Source organism: Passer domesticus, chromosome 4, assembly GCF_036417665.1.
Source record: "Passer domesticus isolate bPasDom1 chromosome 4, bPasDom1.hap1, whole genome shotgun sequence".
NCBI classification, from domain to species: Eukaryota; Metazoa; Chordata; class Aves; order Passeriformes; family Passeridae; genus Passer; species Passer domesticus.
The window spans coordinates 17,785,215-17,805,898 of NC_087477.1; the positions used below are offsets into that span (position 1 = coordinate 17,785,215).

Below are 20,684 nucleotides of genomic sequence, written 5' to 3' on the forward strand. Positions count from 1 at the left end.
TGTCTTTTGACAGTTTGGCCAGAAATGACCAGGAGAATATTTATGATAAAAACGCAAAATTGTCTTCACTTCGCTTGAAAAAAAGTTCAGTCCTGTGTTCTACCTAATGCATAAAACAGATTTTCACTGCAAGCATGATATACAATTCTTAATCCTAGAAGAAAGAATGAGGTTTATTATGGATCATTTTCTTGCAGCCTTTAGATGAGAGCAGAACAGAAGTTTTACCAAGCTCAGGTGCAAGGGCAAACATCAGAGACAGAATAAAGATCACTTATTTCAAAGCTGGTTATTCAAAATCATTGAATTTAGACTTGCCAACCCTTTTAAATATTATGTCCTTAAAGCTGAGTTTTGTGGATTCTGTATCCTGGCTCGTTCCTTTCAGCTTATTTACTCATTTTGAATGTCAAAGTGTGGTGACTCACCTCTGGAAGCTGGACACATGCCAAGCAATGCTCCAGGAACTGAGCATCCATGGAAGTGATGTTTCCTGGTGAAGCAGGAGTCTGATTCTGGTGATGGGATGTGTAGAGGCGAAAAGTGGAAGTCAAATGTGACGTTTTACCCTGTAGTGCCCAGGAAGATGAAGTTCAGTGGTGGACAGGTTGGTGGGCAGGAGAACTGTCTCAGCTTATTGCAGTCAGGGCTGTGAGGAGCCTGACCCCAAAGGGTTTTGGTTGTTTCTGGCTCTGCCAGAGGAAACAGCTGATGTATGGATGAAACAAAACTGCCAGCACTAGAAATGCTGGTGTCCAGGGATTGTGGTATCTTAGTATGTAGTGCTAGAATCTGGGAGGAATTGGACCTCAAAGATGAAGAGTCACCCACTAGAAGATGTCATAACCTTGGTGAAAGGCCCTGAAAGAATTAGTAAAAAGCAGGCACAAAGAACTTGCCTTGCTTTCTGTGATCCCCCAGTTGGGATAAAACCAACTGTGCTTCCATTCACATCCTGAGCCTTGGGATTACTCCTGTGCTGATGCAGTCTGGGGCATGGGAAGTGGTTTGCAGTGGAGGCAGAGTTGCATTTGGAAAATCATTTTTACATTGGGAGGGACCCCTTTTTATTTGTATTTAATATTGTTGCTATGGTTGTAGTGAATTACAGTAATTTTTATCTCTTAGGAACCCCAAAATCTTTTGCTGATGGGTTTTTTTCCCTTGACATGGAAGACAATACCACAGATGATACTAATGTGTGCAGTTCAATAAGGAGCTTTTCCAATGTGGTAGGTGCAAGAGGCAGAATTGCTGTTGTGGCTGGGCGTGTTTTGCCCATTTGGCAGGCCAGCATCAGGAAGACAAATATTTCAGCTGAAACCTCCTCCTGATCTTGGGGTTTGTGTCTGCTCCTTCTGCAAATGCTACCTGTTCATTTATTAACCTCCTCTGCTGGAAACTTCACTGAACATTTTCACCAGGGCTTTATGTGTTCTGTGTTAAACGTTTTAAATGGCGTCATTCTTCCACGCAGACTTAAATCCAACAGCTCCAGAGCCCTGACAGCGAAGGAGATGTGTGTTTTCTCTGTTAACTGGCCTGCCAAGGACAGGAGGGATGAGGGGGGGAGCCCCTCTCTGTGTTTGCGTGGCAGGACTCCAGCGAGAGCACAGGTGTTGCGAGAGAAGGCAATGGCAACCAGATGACATTCCTTCCCCTTGGACTAGTGTGGAGCCGAGCCATTGCTCAAACTGATTGTGGGTCCAGCAGTTGGACTGGATGATCTTAATGGTTCATTTCCAACCTAAATGATTCTGTGGTACCCTTCCAACAAAATTGGAGACTAGCGTGTTGTCTGCATGTGCCTTTGTAAAATCCATGACATTAAAGCTTGGGTTCCTCTGGCTAAAAGATTAGGGGAGTGGAATCACTCTTGGCAACCACTGGGAAGATACTAGAAGATAGTCCAGACAGTGATTTATCCCAGCTGAAAAGTGAACTACCTTTCTGGAGGTGCTGATGGGACAGCTGATGTCAGAAGAGCCCCTCAGCACTTACCTAGAGAAAGTGCCTTGAGGTAAATGGAAGAAATTGAGAGCAGCAACCCCCAATATATTGAGAAAAATATTTTATCAACTTGTGCAAATATATCCTGTTAGCCTAAATAGTTCTGGAAATGCTGCTGGTCTCTTCCTCTCACACCTGTGTGTGTGGCATTAACCATGCACCCCAGGGATTTTTTTAATCTCTTTTGCTAACACTGAGGAGTATTCACATCCCTGTTTGGTAAAATGGCTCTGCCATCAGCCAAGTGTGGAAAGGGCTTTGATAACGTTCAAGGTGAAACACTTGTCAGCTCTCACTTTATCCAGGAACGGATTATCTGGGCTGTGGAATAATGAGGTCATGTCTTTCCTCCCCACCGCTGGCAAGAGCTTCGGATTTCACACAGGGGCAGCTGCTTACTCCAAGCCTGCTCTACTTAATGCCTTTAAAGCTACCCTGCTTCCCTGTCAGCGAGTTCTCCCCAAGCTGAGGGTGTGAAAAGTGCTCACACAGCCTCCTTTGCAGGGCCTGTGAGGGGGCTCGTGGTGCTTGGATTGCTGTCCTGTCCCAGAGTTGGGTGGCTGGGATGTGGGAGCACAGGACCTGAGAAGCAGAGTGACCTGTGCATTGCTACTGCACCTAAAATACAGGAATGTTGGGCAGGATTTGTGGGTGTGTGGACCAAAGCCATGCAGCTCTTTCCAGCTGTCCCATCAGCAGCTTGCAGTCTCAATGTGCAGCTTTAATGCAGAGCTGTGGCAGTGAGAGTGGCCATGGACATGAGAGATCCCTAAAGCACACAAGTTGTGGGTGTTAAAGCCTATGGGTGCTTAAGTAGATTAGCAAACAAACAAATCCTTTAATATTCTGGAATGCTTCCTCACCACCTAAGTAGGGATTATTCCACGAAGCCTTCTGCCTAGTGAAAAGTCTGCCTTTCAGATAGCTGTGCTGTTTAATGATTTGTACTCTTAGATTAAAAAGAAAAGGAAAATCTGAAAGTGCCTGTGTGGATTTCAAGAAAAGCGCAAAAATTATAAAAAGAGCTGTTAAAAATATTCAAGACCCTGTGAAAACTGAGGTTGCTGCAGTGCAGACAGTAGCATATGTAGGATGCTACACCACAGAGGTTGCTACAGTTTTATCCTTAAAATTTGTTTTACAGAACTCACTACCACTTTATGTACAAATACGTGACACAACTCGCCCACCACTTTCTTCTTAGCACTGTGAAAATCTTGGTTAAACTGTCAGCTTTCTATCTGAAACATTCAGAAACAACCAGTTACCTTGGTCTGATTCCACTTCCAGGCTTTCATCATCTGTGATTTTGGTAAAAAGCTGCTTTTGTTAATGTGTAATGCCTCATAGTAACCGGTTACACTTTTACTACAAAGGGGTGTTTTATTTTCCCGAGGGATGAATAGTAATCAAGGATCAGCTGGTAGTGCCAAGTGCCCTGATAACACAATTGGCTGCATACAGCTTTGTTAGGCCCCTTCCTGCACTGGCTGGCTGGGGAGACTTTAAGAGAAGATGTTGGGAGAGCTGTTCTTTACCTACTTGGCTGTTGGGGAGCTGAATTTTGGGATCACTTTGTCTGCTGGGTGAGGAGGTAAGAGCTGGCTTTGGAGTACATGAAGCCCTTACTGATTAAGGACATCGAAAGGAGGGTGGGAGAGGGGATAGATGGAGAAAATGCTTGAAAATAAACATGTGAATTAGAAAAGTTACTCTGGAATTTGTCACTGACTAATTTTTGTGGAAATTCGTGGGGGTTGATGGAATTGGAAGGAGACAGAAAGTGGGAATACTGATTCTAATCAGAGTAGGGGCTGATTTGTGGTATTTTGATGCTGATTTAGGTGAGCTGAAGGAGGGCTGCAGTCACCCTAGCCTGTGGTAGGAAGTGTCTCACTGCTAAGCACAAAGTGGAGTCTGGCTTTGATCTCATTAACCCCATCAGCACTGGAGTAGCAGGTGTGTTTCTGGAGCTTGACTCTTGCAGACACTTGAGGTGCATAGAAAGTGGCAGAGACTACTTCAGAACCAAAAAAGGTAAGACACAGATCTTCCTCTTTTGATTTTTTTCAGAAATTTAGGGTCCAGTAATAGTATCAAGAGAGAGGAGGGGAATTCTGCCCCTTTTCTCAATAAGAAGAGGAAAAGTTGGGGGAATAAAAATCTGAGAAGTGGGGAGGAAAAGAAATTAGTAGAAAGCATGTGTGAAAAATTTCCTCCTTTCCTGTGTCTGCTCATTGTTAATTTCTAAACTCCACAAGAAAAACAATGAGATGGAGAAGAAGGAAAACCCACAGCAGCAGTAACAGGAAGAGCATCTTAGAAACAGCTTTGCACAAAGGTGGGCTTTATAGCTTGCAGTCAGTTCTATTAGGATGTGACTTTGCCTGATTTTTTTGAGAATACTTAATATCCTTACTAAGTGCCCCATGATTTTAAGCTGGATTTACCCTGATGGATTGTCTTGGAAGGAAGGGTCACTGCCACAGAAGTTGAGCCCAAGCTGTGCAGCCTTCTGATTTAAAAATAACATATAGAAGTAAAGTTGTGTGTTAGCTCTAAAATTCCACTGTTCCATCAGTTAAGGACCCCCCCCACCTCATGACTTTGATAGTAAAGTGTGTGTGTGGAGGGAAAATAATGGTGGTTGTGACTTGCTGAGCCCCTCCAGTTGTAACACACTTGTCCTGTCTTAAGTGAGGGCTGGAAACAAAACTCACATCATAACCTCAGGATTTTAATCTGTGCAGAACATAATGAACTCTTTTGAAAGAGTGGTTGGAGGGTTAAGCTAGGAAGGACAAACTGGTAGTGTAATAACATCTATATTAAAAATAAAAAAACCCCAACCAACCAACACAGATGTAATGTATTATATAATCTCTGTTAAACTTGCTCTGGGAAACCCTCCAAGAGCCAGTGTCAGTCTCCATTTTGTACAAGTCTGTACATAACCTTTGTAAGAATTTGTGTGAAGCTGGGTGGGGAAACAGAGAAACACAAAGTAGGAACAGAATGTAGCCTGGCCAAAGCCTTTCTGTAACGGCACATTCGGAGCAGGGACACAGGGTAGTTTGCTCCTTCCTGGGCCTTTCCCACCAAGCCACCCCCTCAGCACAGGTGCTCTCAGCTTCTCTTAGGTGCTTACAGATACAGCAATTAATTTAATCACTGCTAATAAGTAATGGATATAATAAGATATGGGCTATGCCACAGGGCTGTTTGTTTTCCAGGGGCTCGGTCACTGCCTGTCTCAGCATAGATGGTGTTCACTTACCTCCCAGCAGAGAATAACTTGGAACAAAGTGCTTTCAAGCATGGTGTTTGCATACAGGGGGAAAGCTGCTGAAAACAGAGGAATTATAGTGATAAATCCCCTTGTGAATTGAGAAAGAAGCTTTTTACAATTTTCTGACAAAACATCAGTCCAACTGTATCTACTCCTGCTGAACTCTTGTCAGCTTTGTCCTTTCTACCTTCCTCCTTCCCTGGAACTACTGTCCTAGTCAGCTCTTCTTGTGACACCTTTGGAAGTCATCTTTCTTAACAGAGGTGTTGTTGTGCTGCTTCGTTCCCATTCCCTGCCAGGAAGGATTGTTTTCCTCTACACAATTCAGCAGAGCAGCTGCTGGCGCTGAAAATATTGATGATGTGGAGGTGATTTGGAACATGGCAAGTTTCCTCAAACAAACAAGTAATGCAGTTACATTTGTGGGCTTTGGCTGAGCTATCCTATCATGAAATACACTGAGAAAATATCTTTTTCAGTCTTTTTAAATTTTAGTCTGAAACCTAAGTTTAAAAAAGAGCTGATGGACCAACTGTCTCCTGTCTAAGCTACCTTTAATAGGAACAGTAGGGCTGGTTTAGCTGTTCCTCAAGGAGCAGACAGGGAATAATTCCACATTTACTACATCTCTCACATTAACTTTGAATCTTTATAAACACAAACTAGGATATATATAGGTATCCTAATACCTAACAGCGTGTGGAAAGAGGGATGTGATTTAGAAAATGCGTGCCCTGGAAGTTTTCAGCATCTCAACTTGGTTTTCTTGACATGATCCTCCATTTCAGTCTCTCTTTTCTTTGCCTACAGAGGTCTGACAGCAGGAATTGTCCCTTCCTGCCTTAGAAAGAACTCTGAGCAAATGATCTTTCTGTGTCTTCCTAAGAAGTGCTGAGCACTTTCACTTTATAGCAATTGGCACCCTGGAAAATTTAAGTTTGGAGGAGCTAATAAATCTACAGGAGTGTTTGTAATTGACTCAAAGTTGTTGTTTTTTTCATGTGGCAAGTTTTTAAAAAACCAGCAGATGGTTTTGAAAGGTAATTCTTGACATCAGTCCAGCTCCAAAAATGTTGTTTTCCATTTGCTTCCCGTGTTTCACACTGTTGGTGTGTGATGAAATGTGAGTAGTGCTACTGCTGAGCTACTGTGCTCTCGTAGGCTTGTGGTGAGAGATCTTTTCCATGTCTTTTCAACCATAAAAGAGTCAAAGAAAGGTATGGTGTTGGTTTGTTTGTTTTCCCCCCTGTACAATACCTGCAGTAAAGACTCAAAGAATATGGTAAAATATATTGAATACTGATCTTAGGTGCATAAAGGTTTAAATTTTCTGGAAGTGGGACATGTGGAGGAGAATTAGAAAAGTCATGTTGGTGTGCTATGAGAACAGAGTGGTATAGAAGTTCTAACAGATTGATTGTTTAGGTTTTGATAACTGCCCTCTGCAGAGCTGAAATCCAGCCAGGTGGTGACAGCTATTGCACTACTCTGAGAGGTATGGACATAAATAATAGCTGAGCAGTTGACCTCAATGTCTGCTGGTGCTGAAGATGACCTTTCTGGAATACTCTGAGGTCTCTGTCTGCCCTTCCATGCAGAAAAGACTAGAGCCCACTAGGGAATTGTCATCAGGGATTTTTTTTTTTTTGTTTAATAAATAGGGAATTGCTACAAACACTGAGTTCAGCCAGGCAATGATGTCCACTGTTCCAAGCTAATATAAAATGTGTGTTTTCTATTTTTCAACTGGGCACACTTGTCATTCTTCTCTTTATTCAGATGCTTCTTTTAGGCTGGATTATACTACTGAAAATCTATGGAAAGATTGCTGTAGGCAACAGTGCAGTCCCTCCCTTGGGAATGCTTTGGTATTACAGTGCTGCTCCAAGAAATGTCACCTTGCAGCAGCATCACTGCAGTGTTTTGGAAGGCTAGTGGGCAGGCTAATTTCGGAGGAAATTCCATTTTCTGCATAAATTTCAAAACTACTAAACTTGGGAGGCAATAGAGACAGATCCTGACTAGGCTTTGAGATACTTTAAACAGGGTATGTTTCAGTAGTAGATGTGATCTTTGTAGATGGAAATTCTCTGGCATCTTAATAGATCAGGGAAAGAATCTTTCTCAGGAAAGAATCCCAGAAGTGGTTTCAAAATAAAGAGTCATGGAGGGAATCTAAAAGAGGGACCACCCCCCCAACACACACAAACACAGAGTTTCTGGTGTCACAGCCTCCCTGTGTTAAGTGTGTGTCTGTACATGCCCTCCTGGGTGGGAGCCAGCAGGAGAGGCAGTGCAAGCTTTCTCCATGGCTTGTGTGGAACTAGAGCAGCCTGTCTCCCACCCCGATGGGAATGAGGGGCGTTTTCATCAGCAACGTGACAGTATGTGCAGGGGCATGTGTAGTTTCTGTTCTTCACTGTCAAGGGTTTTCCCAGTCCTTTTTGGTGGGAGAAATCTGACCTTTTCAACCCATAGGCTCTTGATGGATATTATTTTTTACGCTGTCTCCAAAATACCAAAGTCTCCTGACTTCCTCAGTCTCAAAGGGAACCAAGGTTAACTTTGATTTCCCTAGGAACATAATCTAGTCCTTGACACTGAATATTCCTTAGCAGGTCGTTGTTACTACAGAGCAAAATTCCAAGATGTGCCTGGCAAGCTCTTCTAGAGTACAACAAACCACATCAAACATGCAGGGGGTGTCTTGGCACTTTATACTTGAATTGCCAAGTGCAGAATCTGCCAGAGAAGTAAGACTCAGAAAATGGTAAAAGGATGAAAAAATAGAGATTAATAGCCCATTATATTTTATCACTCTCTTGTTGGGATGTGGCAAAGTGACATCACTGTAGTCTTGCAGATTTGTGGCAAGAGATTTATCTTTTCAGCAATAGAAGACTAAAAGAAAGGTGTGGGGCTGTTTGTTTTTTTTTTTTTTTTTTTCCCTGAGAGGTTAAAATCTGTAAATATTGAAGTGGCTGATGCTGTGGCCAGAAATCTGTGTGGTTCCTGTGACATATTCCTATTCCTGTAGCCGGTTTCTGGTGGGAAAGCAGTGACAGCTTCTGAGCTATCTGAGAACTGGCTCGCTAGATATGCACTTTCTTTAGCACCATTTGGTACCACACAAGTGTATGAAGGCTCAGAGAAAGAAGTTGCCATGGAAAAAAAAATTGCCTGTTGCAAACTTCTCTTCAAGAGATCCATGGAAGAACTTCCTCCCTGTTTGCATTTGCCTGTTAAAAGCTCACTGAAATGCCTTTCAATGGTAAAGCAGAACCAAGAACACGACACAGACGTGAGGCTCCTGCTTCCCCACAGAAGCTGCTGCAGCCACGGAGGGAACCTAAACTTTGGTTGTTGACACACTGTTCTCGAGAGCAACAAGAGAGATTGTGTTCATTAGGCCAACCCCATCATTCTTGCTAAAAGCAGGCTCAGGTTTCCATGTATATTTTCAAATCAAATTAGAAACGCTGCTCCTGAGACCTCCTTCAGCTGACAGTGACGGATTGCACAACCTGATAAACAGGAGGCATTCCTGGAGCTGTGCTAACACCCAAGTCGCCACAAGTGCTTAGATAATAAAAACATGCACAGAGCCATGTATTCAAATTAGCAGAGAGCTTTTCCTCTTCCCCCAGTAAAGCAGCCCCACTCCTGGGGAGCGGCCACTTCTCCAGCAGAAATGGGAAAGGTTTGTATCTGTGCAAGGAATTGGGTCTCAGTGGAATGGAAAAGGCATTTTGCTCAGCACTAGGACAGGAGACAAGGACTTGCAGATAATTTATGGTAGATGAGAGTAAGTTATTATTGGTATTCAATAATAATGACAATTGTACTTTTTCACAAATCTGTTTAAACAGGTGAAGTCATATTAGCTAAAATAGTTAACAGTCAATACAAAGTAAGGAAGATATGGTCAGTAACTTAGAATATCTTGTGCACATGCAGGCAACCCGTGTAGCAGCTACACATGAAGGCTACAGAGGCAGTTCTCCAAGGAAGATTAAACTTGATCAGAAAACAGTAACTATGGGTACCTGAAGGAGAGTTGCCTGCATGTCAAAGGAGTGGTGGAAAATGAAGAGACTTGCTGTGGCCTACCCTTAGGAGAGTGAAGTTTTCCCTCTGGTTACCCAAGGAAAATACTGGTTTCTTTGATACAATGCAGGAGATGGGGAAGGGAAAGTATTTTCTCATACTCTCAGCCTATTTTACAGACCTTGGCATTTTCTTCCTGTTTAATTTAGGCACAGACTAAACCCCTCTCTCTGCAGCGTTTCCCCGGTGCTTTGATTCCACATTCAAATGTTCATGAGGCAGGTTCACGTCGAGGTTCGTCCCTTTGTTCTTGGAGGTTTGCCTGGCTGCTGCCTTTTACTGTCTCCTCTGCCTCTAAGAAAAACTGATGTTATCTCCTGAAGTGAAAACTACAGGTTCTATTCGTAACTGAGGATTTCCTGTGTGCCTTTCCCCAGCCCGAGCAGTGACGGCAAGAGGCAGCGGCGCACGGGCTGCGCCTTCAGAGAGCTTTGAGAACAGCCCCTGCACAGGAGCTGAAGAAATCCCCAGCTGCCGTGTCTTTGATCTCCGATAAAGGTCAACCTGTCTGGTAGAAAGTGTGGTGGGAAACGCTACCACATCAGCCTTCGCTTTCTCTTCCTTACGCTGAAGTGATTCACTGTACATGTCAGGTATGCCTTCACCATGGCACCGCTGGTGCTTGGCTCTTGGGAGCAGCTTTATTCATGTCAGGCACCAGCTTAAGCCAGGGCCAGCAGGATTTCATGAGAGCTGCTGAGAAACTGCCCACAGCACTTTTTATTACAGTAGTGTTCCATAGCTTTTGTTGGTTTGTTGGAGAGTTTTTTAAATCATTGAATCATTTAGGTTGGAAAAAAACCTTTAAGGGCCTTGAGTCCAGCCATCAACTCAGCATTGCCAAGTCACCACTAGACCAGTCCCTAAGCACCACATCTACACAGCTTTTAAATCCCTCCAGGGCTGGTGACTCAGCCAGCTCCCTGGGCAGCCTGTTCCAGTGCCTTCAGTGAAGAAATCTTCTCTGGCCCAGCTTGAGGCCATTTCCTCTTGCCTTTTAGTATATATAGGCCTAGTGGAGTGTTAAAAAATTAGTTATGCTGGTCTTCTGGTCTTGTCCCAACAAGCACTGAGTTTCTGAGACTGTTCAAGCACTGACGACTACAAAGTTCCACCTGACACACACTCAAAGTTGCTGACACACAAAGCTTTGGGGAGCTGCAGGTTCCAGTCGGTTCTCCTGACGCCACCTCTTCAAGATCATCACTGGTGAGGGAAGTACCTGACCTACACATGCTACAGGTAAGACTGGCACAACAATTTGGTTCATAATTTTGTTATAATGCTAATTGGCTTTTGAATTCCTCTGTAACCTTAGAAATGTTGTTGCAGCTGTGAGGATTGGTTATGAAGCGACATAAAGGGAAACACTTCCCCTGCTGAGTCTCCTCAAAGCCATGTTGGCTTTGTGGCTGGGCCTGAGCGTGTGTCTTCTTTCTGGATTGGGATTTGTGCCTTAGCAAGGCTAAGAGATGTTGCTTAGGGAGACACAGAATAATATTCCCAGGTGGGATGCACCATGGAAATAGTTGTTACTGATAGTGGGAGGACCACAGTTTATCCAGTGCATCTTTACAAAGGTCACTTAAGTCACCTAAAGATAAAAGTTGCTTCTAGGTGTGGATTAGAAGAAAACCAAACAAAAAGCTAAGGATGGATTGTGCTTTTGTTCTGTCCAATGCACCTTCTGGCACTCAGGCTGCTGTGAGGGAGAAGTAGCATCTGACGGCAAAAGGTGGGGATTATCTCCAGTACCTGATCCTCAAAATGAAACTGGAAACAGGGATTGGATCACTGCTCTTGGCCATCATTCAGTCTCTGGAACCCCATTCTGGCAGGTTTTTCTGAAGGATTTACTTCAGGCATAGAGGGCTGGTCTCTGTTGACTTGATGGCAGCTGAGCCACCTCTGGATGATGGTTTGGAGATAGAAAATAACTTGGTTGCATCAGATTCCTGCCTGTGCATCAATCCTCAAATTAAGGCCATGCCAGGATGTAGCCATAGGTGCCAGTTCATTCTCCAGGATGTAGCTCTCCTTTTTCTAATCAGAACTTCTCACTGCTATAATTTCCAGGAATAATCTAGTGAGATGCATCTCTGTGAGGTGCAGGAATGTTTGCTTGAGCCTGTGGAGAGCCTTTGGATATTGCTGGAGGGTTTTTCCTTCTTTCAGTGAAGTATTAATTCAGGTGCCAGGTGATAGTGAACACCTGCCAGTACTCTTGGTTATTTGACTGACCCATTTAAGCCTGGTATTATGTTTCTAAAATCAAGCTCTTACACTTGGCATAGGTTTTTTAAGGTGGTACTGGCTTTAGAGATGTGAAAGGAGAGGTGTTGAGGTGTTTTTGTGGTCATGTCCTAGGAAAAATGCGTATGGACTTCTGTGAGAACAGAGCCCTGCTACCTCCAAAGGCTCCAAGATGAACTTGCACCACTAAGACTGCTCTGCAGGGCTAATGGTTTTATAAAATTCCCTTAGTCATTTTGGTTCTTCAGTTGGATTTTTTTTCTCTTCATAGGTTTTTGTAACTCTTCATAGGTTCCAAATTTTTCAGATGGATTTCACTGAAAGTGGTTTTGTACTTTGTGCTCAAGGTGTACCTGAGAATTCTTTTGGTGAACAATCACACTTTCTAAATCCCACAGCAATATTAATGCTGATTTGGAATACTTTTATTCCCCACCAAGGATTTTTATGCCATAGTTTGTCCTTTGAGCCTCTGTCATTGGAGAATGGTATTTATGATTTGTCTGTATCAGCAGTCTGTTAATTACAAACTCAGAAGTATTAGGAGTCACACTACCACTAGTACTATATCCTAGTATCCAACATAGAACCTTTAATGCATACAATTTTTATTTCATAGAGAAATAGATGTTTCATGTGAAGGTTGTGCATAATGATGGAAATTTCAAAAATGCAGTTTAGGTGATTTCTTTCCAAGCTTTGTGAATTTTGATGGAAAACAACTGTGCTGCATCCACAAGTGTGAGCTGGGTGCACAGACTGTCACTGAGTATTACCTTTGTGGTACAGTCCTGTTTGTAGGGATTGTTTGCTTTTGGATGTATGTTCCTGCTAAGCAGCTCCACATATCCTTAGCACATACTTTTTTTCTTTGTGGCAAAAGGTGGGAGAAGGTTTTTTTTGTGAAAGAGATTGTTAGTATGTTTCAGATAAAACTTAAGGCTGAGTGGTGTTTAGCCAAGTACTGGAAGTCTCAACTATTCCAATACTTTACATGCTCTTATGAAATAATTTTCAGAATTTGAATGTGTTTTACATCACTCTCCCATGTTATTTTGGTGGCCTGTTTAAATACTCCACTCACTGAGACAAACCAAACCCCAAAAATCTTATGTAAAAGGTAATATCTGGCCATAAAACTACTGGCTTGGAAAGCACCCCTGTATCTCTTAGGCACCATGGCAGAGATGCAGTGGTGAGCTTTGGACGGGACGTTGCCGAGGCAGGGCTGGAAAGGAGGGAGAGAGAGAGACAGCCGGGTCGATAACCCGTATCATCTCTGGTGCTGCAGTGTCAGCAATAAAACGGTGGGAAGAGCCACTTCCTATCTCATGGCAGGATGACAAGAGGGAATGCTCTTCTCGGGTCCTCAGCTGGCTCTGCAATAGTCTGAAAGAAACAGAAAATATCTTGTGACTATAAACAAGGGCTGTTCCACCTGGCTGGAAGGGCGCTGACGGTAAAACACATACAAGAATCTCTCCGTAACGCTGTCAGAGCAGCGTGGCAGAACTTCAGCCCTTCAGCAGAGCCCAGTGCCCGGCGGTGCCGCGGCAGCTCCAGGAGCTCTGCCCGCCCGGCCGAGCGCAGGCGGGGGCAGCGTGTGCGGACCGGGCAGCTCCGAGCTCCGCCGGGCCGAGCCCCCGGGGCGCTCCCTCTGCCGGCGGGGCCCCGGGGCCGGCAGGAGCCGCGGCCGCGGGACAGCGCGGGGCCGGGGCCGGAGAAGGGCAGGTCCTCCCTCCTGCATTCCCTCCCTCCTTCCTTCCCTGGCGGCCCGCGGCAGCGGCGGAGCCCGCGCGGGAGCGGCTCCCGGCGGGAGGGCGGGGAATCCACGCCGGGATTTCGGAGGCACACTGACATCAGGGGGGCGCGGCCGGCGGCGGGCGGGGGCTGCGCGCTGAAAGGCGGCGAGGCGCGGCCCGAGTCACTCCGGAACGGCGGCGGGGCAGCGCGGAGCGGCTGCCGGCACTGCCCGGGCTGGATCCGCGCCGCCAATGTGCCGCGGGAGGCGGGCGCTCACCCCGGCCCTAGGTAAGCCCGGGCGGCGCTCGCCGCGCCGCGCACCCACCTCCCGCCGGGTCAGGTGCGGGCGGGCGGCCGGGGCTCCCCGCGCCGCGCTAGGGGCGGCCGCGCTGCGAGGCGTGCGGGAGGTGCGGGCGAGCCGCGCTCGCTGCTCCGCGGGGCACCGGGCGGGAGAGCCGGGGCTCGGCTCCCCGGGCCGGCAGCGCTGAGTTGGGCGCGATTCGCTGCTCGCAGAGAAGCTCCGGGTCGGTACTCGCCCGTCCCGCCCGACGCGGGGTCTCCGGCGCGTCGGAGCTTTGCGCGACCCTCGAGCCTGCGGAGACCTCGGTGCCAGACTGCGGCGTGCGGGGTCGCCTCTCCCCGCCGCGTCCTGCCCCTGCCCCGAGCCTGTCACTCGGTCCCCGGCAGCGACAGCCAGCACATGGCTGTGTGCGGGGAGCTCGCAGGGCCATTGCATTGCGCTGCCTCTGGCTTCGTTCGCAGTTCGCTGAGCTCTGCCTGGAGTGCCAGAGCCGCTTCTTGATCGTTTTAAAAAGAAAATAAAAAACCAAAACGAAAAAGAAAAAACCCAACCGAATCTTTCGCACCAGAGGTTGTGGTTGCACTTTGCCAGACGGGACTTGCGGCAAGGACCATGCGGTGAAGCCGAGCGGGACCGCAGCCCTGCACTCTGCGATCGCAAAGGGAAATAACAAACAGCCGGAGCAGGAGCCGCGCACCCGCCGCCTCTTCCCGGAGACCTGCATCGCAACAAGCCCCGCTGCCTGCCGCAGCCTGCAGCCGCCTGAGGCTCGATCCAGACACTCCGCTTTGCAGGAAGGGCTGGATTTGCTCCCCGTCGCCTCCGGACCGAGAGCGCTGCGGCCGAAGGAGAGCGCCGCTTCCACGGGCGGCCGGGGCCGCTGCATGCTGACCCCCGGGAGAGGGGAGCTGCGGTGGGCAGGAGAGCGGGGCTTCTCTCCGCTGGCCCAGTAGGACGTGGAGATCGGCGAGCGAGGGCTGTGCGGGGACGAGGAGCGCAGCCCGCCGGCCTTCCCCGCCCCGGGGGCCGGGAGAGCGAGGAGCCGAGGCCCCGCCGCCCCCCGCCCGCTGGATTTGCCGTTCCCCGTGGCTCCGTGCACATCAGTAAGTTGGGACCCGCCGTGCGCTCACAGCGGGGCCGGCGGTGCCGCAGCGAGCAGGTGCCGCGGGGCGCTGCGGCGCCCGCCCGGTGAGGGGCGGCCCGACCACCCTCCCACCGTGCCCCTTCCGGAATAGAGGCACCGGGCTGCTGCGGAAAGGCTTGCTGGGGACCGTGGCCGGCTGCGAACGAGCAGAACGTCAAAAACACGCCCCAAAGGCTCCTCGCAGGTGGGGGCCGGAGGGGCTGAGGCGGGGGGTGCCGAGCCGCAGCGCGGGGAAACCCCGGGGCTGAGCGGCCGCTTTAAGCGCCAGGTAATCCGCCCTCCCGAGGCAGCGCCGGGCTAAGATCTGCCTTCCCCTGAGGAAGAGAGGCAAGGAGGCAAAGGAAAGGGAGGAAAAAAAAAAAGCCTGTGTTTTCATTCATAACTTTTTTTTCTTCCCCTTTTCCCCTCCTCTTCCTTCCTCTCCGTCAGCGCCGTGATCCGCTCCGCTCTGCTCGGGGCGCAGAGGGCGCCGCGCCGCCGCCGCCCGCCCGGGGCTGCGGGGAGCGGGGCGGAGCAGGGCGGGACGGGGGGGCTGGCGGCGTGTCCGAGCGGGTGTGGAGAAGGGGAGGGAAGCGGAATCCCACCCCCGAGGTGCGGGGAAGGAGCGCAGCCCCGGGTGCAGAACCGTGAGGGCTCTCGCCGCCTGCGCCGTACGTTATTTTATTATTTTGTTGTACTCATTTTTATTTCATTGTCCGCGGGGAGAGCAGTTTACGAGCGATCTGCGCGGGGGTGGAGGTGGCTGGTTCAACTCTCGCCCCGGTCTGCAGCTGGGCTTGTCAGTCTGCGCCGCGTTGATGTTGCGCTTTCCCCCCAAAGATGGCACTGGATGTCTTTCGCATTTTCTTGGGATATTGTTTTTCATCCCCTAGGGAGCCCCGCTCCTGGCTGGTACAGCTGTAAATCTTTCCCTTTTCGCATTCATTCACCCTTGGTCTGTTGTGGATTTGTATTCAGTGCTCGTGAAGAAGGCTGCTTCTTGTGTGGGGTAGGAAGAAATTCTTTGCTGGAGGGTGGTGAGGCACTGGCACAGGAAAAAGCTGTGAATGCCCCATCCCTGGAAGTGTCCAGGGCCAGGTCGGATGGAGCTCTGAGCCACCTGGTCTAGTGGAAGGTGTCCCTGCCCATGGCCAGGTGCTTTGGGACTGCAGAGTCTTTTAGGTCCCTTCCAACCAAGCCATTCTGTGATTCTATTCTGTAAATTAGAAATGAGAGTGTTTGGTTTTCTGTTTAATCTGGTGACCACAAAGCCCACACAGGTGATGTTAGATGTAAAATGAAATCTTTGACTACTGGATGAGGACAAAGATTTTGTGTCACAGCAGAAGCTGTCGCTTTCTGCCCATAGTGACTGCCTGCTAGAAGAAACATTTCCTCTTCTTGTTCTTGCTGTGTTTCCACGCCACGGTGCCTTTTACTCTCTGGAGTGGGGAACAGCTCCATGCTGGCTGTGGTCTGGGTACACAAGACACACTCATAGCATTATTGGATGAGTTTTTGAAATGCTTGATAGCACTTAGCTTTCTTTGCTTTCAGGTGAGCACTTATGGCATCCCGGGGGGGAGTGAAAAGGGACTTTTCCTCTGGCTGACAGTAAAGAAAAGCAGTTTGTTGTCTTGGTTCCCTGCATAAACGTGGCACTTAGATTCTCAGCTACATTTTTGTGTAGGTGCAGAACTGTCACTGCAGTTTTCTCAGTGTTGCAGCCTCATGTCTCTAGCTAGGCAGGGTGGAAAGGGATGGAAATGTGTAACATCTCTACTGTTCTCCTACTATTTAAAAGATAGATGAGCAGATGTTCTGTTTATTTGAGAAGCTTTTAATCTGTCTTGTGAAAATGGATTTGTTCTCTGTTTGTGTTTTGAGGTTCTTGTTGAGGAGTTTTTATCTGCTCTTAACATTCTCCTGAATGCTCAGGTACTTTCTGTTTGACACCTAGTTCATCTAAGCCTTTTCTACCCCATTTTTCTTTCTCACTCTGGCCTGTGGTCAGCAAATATTTGAAAACAGGTTGTTTGCACCCTTGCTTTAATTTTATAAAGGAGCATATTAGATGTGTAGGCTGAGTTACTTTCTCACAGAAAATGTCTTGGCCACTTGACAGCACTTAGTTCAGGACTCTGTAATGCACATACGTCACTTTAAGAGGGAGACTTTCCAAATGCACTAGGAAGCAAATCTGTGGAGCTTTCTGATGCTGCAGATTCAGGCAGAGGAGTGAGAACTGGGCTCGTTCCTCACTCTGCCATACGAAACATGAATGTAGTGGTGTTCTTGGCTGTTTCCAGCTCAGTGTCGGGGGCATTCGGAATTGCTGTTGCTAGAGACAGATGTTGAGTTCAGTAGCAAGGGAGAGGCACTTCCCGTGGCTTGCCAAGAAAGTGTACAAGTTAATACTGGATTTTTATTTTTTAAAAAAAATTTTTTTAATGGCATGGGGTCTCCTTTGCATTCCTCATCCATGATGCCATACCCAGACTCTCCCCATTACTGGACTTTGGCCAGATCCTCAGCACTGCTGTAATCCCCTGCTGAAAGTGATCAGTACCAGGTGGCTGGGGCAGTTTGGGCTTTGCCAGATCATTTCTGTTTTCAGAAAGTATCCGGTGCTTTATCCCTCCGCTGCCCTTGATCTCGTGTGTGTATATGTACACACGCAGTGTTTATTTACACCTTCTGTCTCCTTCCTTGTTTCAGGATTTCAGATGCATGCCAGGTTCCTGCTGAATGCCAGCAGCAGAGATCACTACAGATGGAGCCCCAAAGTCAGCATGGCAGCGGCGGCTCCCTGGTGGTGATTCAGCAGCCCTCCCTGGACAGCCGGCAGCGCTTGGACTATGACAGGGACAGCCAGCCCACGACCATCTTGTCACTGGACCAGATCAAGGCCATCAGGGGCAGCAACGAATACACCGAGGGGCCGTCGGTGGTGAAAAAGTCGGGTCCGCGGACGGCGCCGAGGCAGGAGAAGCATGAGAGGACTCACGAGATTATACCGATTAATGTGAATAATAACTACGAGCACAGGCCCGGCCACGCGGGGCACGTGGCCCATCAGCCCAACGCCAGGGCTCCCGTCCTGAGCCGCTCCACCAGCACGGGCAGCGCGGCCAGCTCCGGCAGCAACAGCAGCGCCTCCTCGGAGCAAGGGCTGCTGGGGCGCTCGCCGCCCTCCCGGCCGGGCTCCGGCCACAGATCCGACCGGACAATCCGGGCGCAGCCCAAGCAGTCGGCGCTGATCGTGGACGATCTGAAGGGGCCTTTGAAAGAGGACTTGACGCAGCACAAGTTCATCTGCGAGCAGTGCGGGAAGTGCAAGTGCGGGGAGTGCACGGCGCCGCGGGCCCTGCCCTCCTGCCTGGCCTGCAACCGGCAGTGCCTGTGCTCGGCAGAGAGCATGGTGGAGTACGGCACCTGCATGTGCCTGGTCAAAGGGATCTTCTACCACTGTTCCAACGACGATGAAGGGGACTCGTACGCGGATAATCCCTGCTCCTGCTCCCAGTCACACTGCTGTTCTAGGTACCTGTGCATGGGAGCCATGTCCTTGTTCCTGCCTTGCTTGCTCTGCTACCCTCCGGCCAAAGGATGCCTAAAACTCTGCCGGGGGTGCTACGACCGCGTCAATCGTCCGGGGTGCCGGTGCAAGAACTCCAACACGGTCTATTGTAAACTGGAGAGCTGCCCCTCCCGGGGTCAGGGCAAGCCCTCATGATTTTGGGAGGGAGGTTTACTTCCTCCAACTTCAGTTTTTCAGGTTGTAGCTGATTTTTTTTCCCTGCCCCCATCTTTTCTTCTTCCACCCCCCCCTCCTCTCCCATTTTGGGAGGACTGTTGCTTTCCTTTCCTTTCTGTCTGCCCAACTTCAGACACATGAGCTCTTCCCCTTGCATCTTTGCTCTCCTCCTCCTGCTGACTTGGCTGAGTGTGGAGCGTTTCACGCAGTCGCTGCTGCTCTTTGGTAAGTGTGGACCTGGGATCTGCACCTGCCGCTCCTTCGGGCAGGGTCTTTGAGTTTGTAACTGAACCACTCCTGAAAGAGACAGTGAGGGCTCACTGGGCTCTTGAAGCTTCTTGCTCTGTGAATATCTTCCCAAAGATGGTTTTTTTTTTTTTGTTCTCAGCAAGTTATGGTTTTTTTCTCCTTAACCTCCTGGGTGCCAAGGAAGAATAACTTTCCTGAGTGAGCTGGATTGTGAAATAACTTTTTGTGTGTGTTCTTTCTGGAGAGGGATGTAAAATAAAGGCTTCACCAAATGAAAGGCCTAACTCTTCTATAAGCAGCCTGCTTCTTTTTGCATCTTTTTTTTTTTTCCCCCTCTCCTTTTCTCTTAACTTTTGGAACATTCTCAGACCCGAGAATTCTCCAGCCTTTTTTTCTTTTTTCTTTTTTTTTTTTTTTTTACATTTTCAATGTAACTTCAGTTTTTGCTACACTGTGTAGATCTTCACATTGGAGACGTTGTGGCTGCAACATACTCATTTGTTTCTTTTGCTGTCCAGTCTTTGAAGGATATTGCTTATTCCAGCCTCCTAATCCAGTTTTTATAGTCTGTCAGTATCAGTTGATATTAAAGTTGGTGGTGTTCATATATCCAAACAGCCTTCAGGTGTCATTGAGTCACCTAAATGTTCTTGAATCCTTCAAGTCTCTTGTGATCCTTTGGCTTAGTGAGTTTAGCTCTGCTCTGTACTTTATAATTTTATTCTGTCCCTGTTTTATTGCCTTAGCCACAAATTGTGGTCCTTTTTTGTATATTTTATGTATAAAACACAAAGTTGAATCCCAACTATTTTTAAGACAAAAGTCTGTTAAAACTTTTTTTATTGTAAAGAATATTTATTATGTGAATCTCTATTATTTTATGATATTTATTGCAAAAGACTTCGAAAATGTACTCATGTCTGAATATAACAAAATATCAATACTTAACGAAATAAGGATGACACGAAGAAAGTACATATGTTAACTATAATGCAGAAAATATATTAATTAATGAAAACGCCTCTGGAGTTCTTTTGTTACAACTGGCAGGTTGTGAGCTACATGTGTGCATTGCTGGGCTGTCCCTCCTCCTTCAGCTCTGTCAGGTGGCAAATAACCTCCTATTGATACTTCAAAGCCACTAGTCTGTGCTCTAGTTTAGTTTACCTAATTTTAAGTTTAAGCCAACTACATATCAAATAAGGGATGTTTAATACAATTGAATCTGTGTTGTGCTTAACAGTGCCAAGAAATGGAGGCTCTATTTATTTACCAAAGCATTTGGAAATACGTTTGTGGAGGAGAAAACCACAACTTCCAAGTTGGTTTCTTTTTTGGTGTTTGTTTTGTTGGTTTGGTTTTTTTGTTTTTTTTTTTTTTTTAAAGAATACCACATTAACATGCAAAGCCATTCAAAATTTTCCTATGTAGAACTTCATGGCTGGTTAAATTGTGCAGCAGTTGAAGAATTTAATCTCCTCACCTCAATTCTAAATAAAAAGTTTGGAGCCAGGATGAAAAATAGCGATTGTGTTGCTGTAGTTTGGTAGCTTTGAAATCTGGGAATGTGTGTGTGTGTTTGGGCCTATGTCTATGACTTATTTGGGTCTTTTCCCATACGTTTTCCAATGTCAACTGAGTCTTCTGTCTTTAAATTAAAGGCTCTTAAGGGTGACCTAAGTGTCACAGCTACTTGTGGCCATTTAACACACATTCAACAGAAAAAGCTTTTCATTAAGAGTGAATGGGGAGACCTCATTCTTTTCCTCATGTGGGTCAAGGTTACATCACAATTCCGAACTTTAAAAGTTTTAAATGGATGCAATTTCACATGCTGTTCAGAGTAAGAGGT

General features: G+C 47.3%; 1 protein-coding gene across 5 annotated transcripts; it reads left to right on the forward strand.

Annotated features, from left to right (window-relative positions):
• Positions 1 to 9,786: 9,786 nt before the first annotated feature.
• On the forward strand, positions 9,787 to 20,596 carry SPRY1 (sprouty RTK signaling antagonist 1). Of its 5 annotated transcripts, none has more exons than XM_064416429.1 (3): positions 9,787 to 9,999; positions 10,474 to 10,648; positions 17,545 to 20,596. In XM_064416429.1, exon 3 carries the CDS (start codon positions 17,600 to 17,602, stop codon positions 18,560 to 18,562), a length of 963 nt encoding a protein of 320 aa, XP_064272499.1. In that variant the 5' UTR covers positions 9,787 to 9,999; positions 10,474 to 10,648; positions 17,545 to 17,599; the 3' UTR covers positions 18,563 to 20,596. The 5 variants fall into 5 exon arrangements, with proteins under 5 accessions (XP_064272499.1, XP_064272497.1, XP_064272498.1 ...); XM_064416428.1 differs by lacking the exons at positions 9,787 to 9,999; positions 10,474 to 10,648 and adding exons at positions 13,552 to 13,690; positions 14,272 to 14,806; XM_064416427.1 differs by lacking the exons at positions 9,787 to 9,999; positions 10,474 to 10,648 and adding an exon at positions 13,533 to 13,690.
• The last annotated feature ends 88 nt before the right edge of the window (positions 20,597 to 20,684 follow it).

Bases quoted from the DNA above. Each gene is read 5' to 3' on its own strand.
- SPRY1 (XM_064416429.1), top strand. From the start codon at position 17,600: ATGGAGCCCCAAAGTCAGCATGGCAGCGGCGGCTCCCTGGTGGTGATT.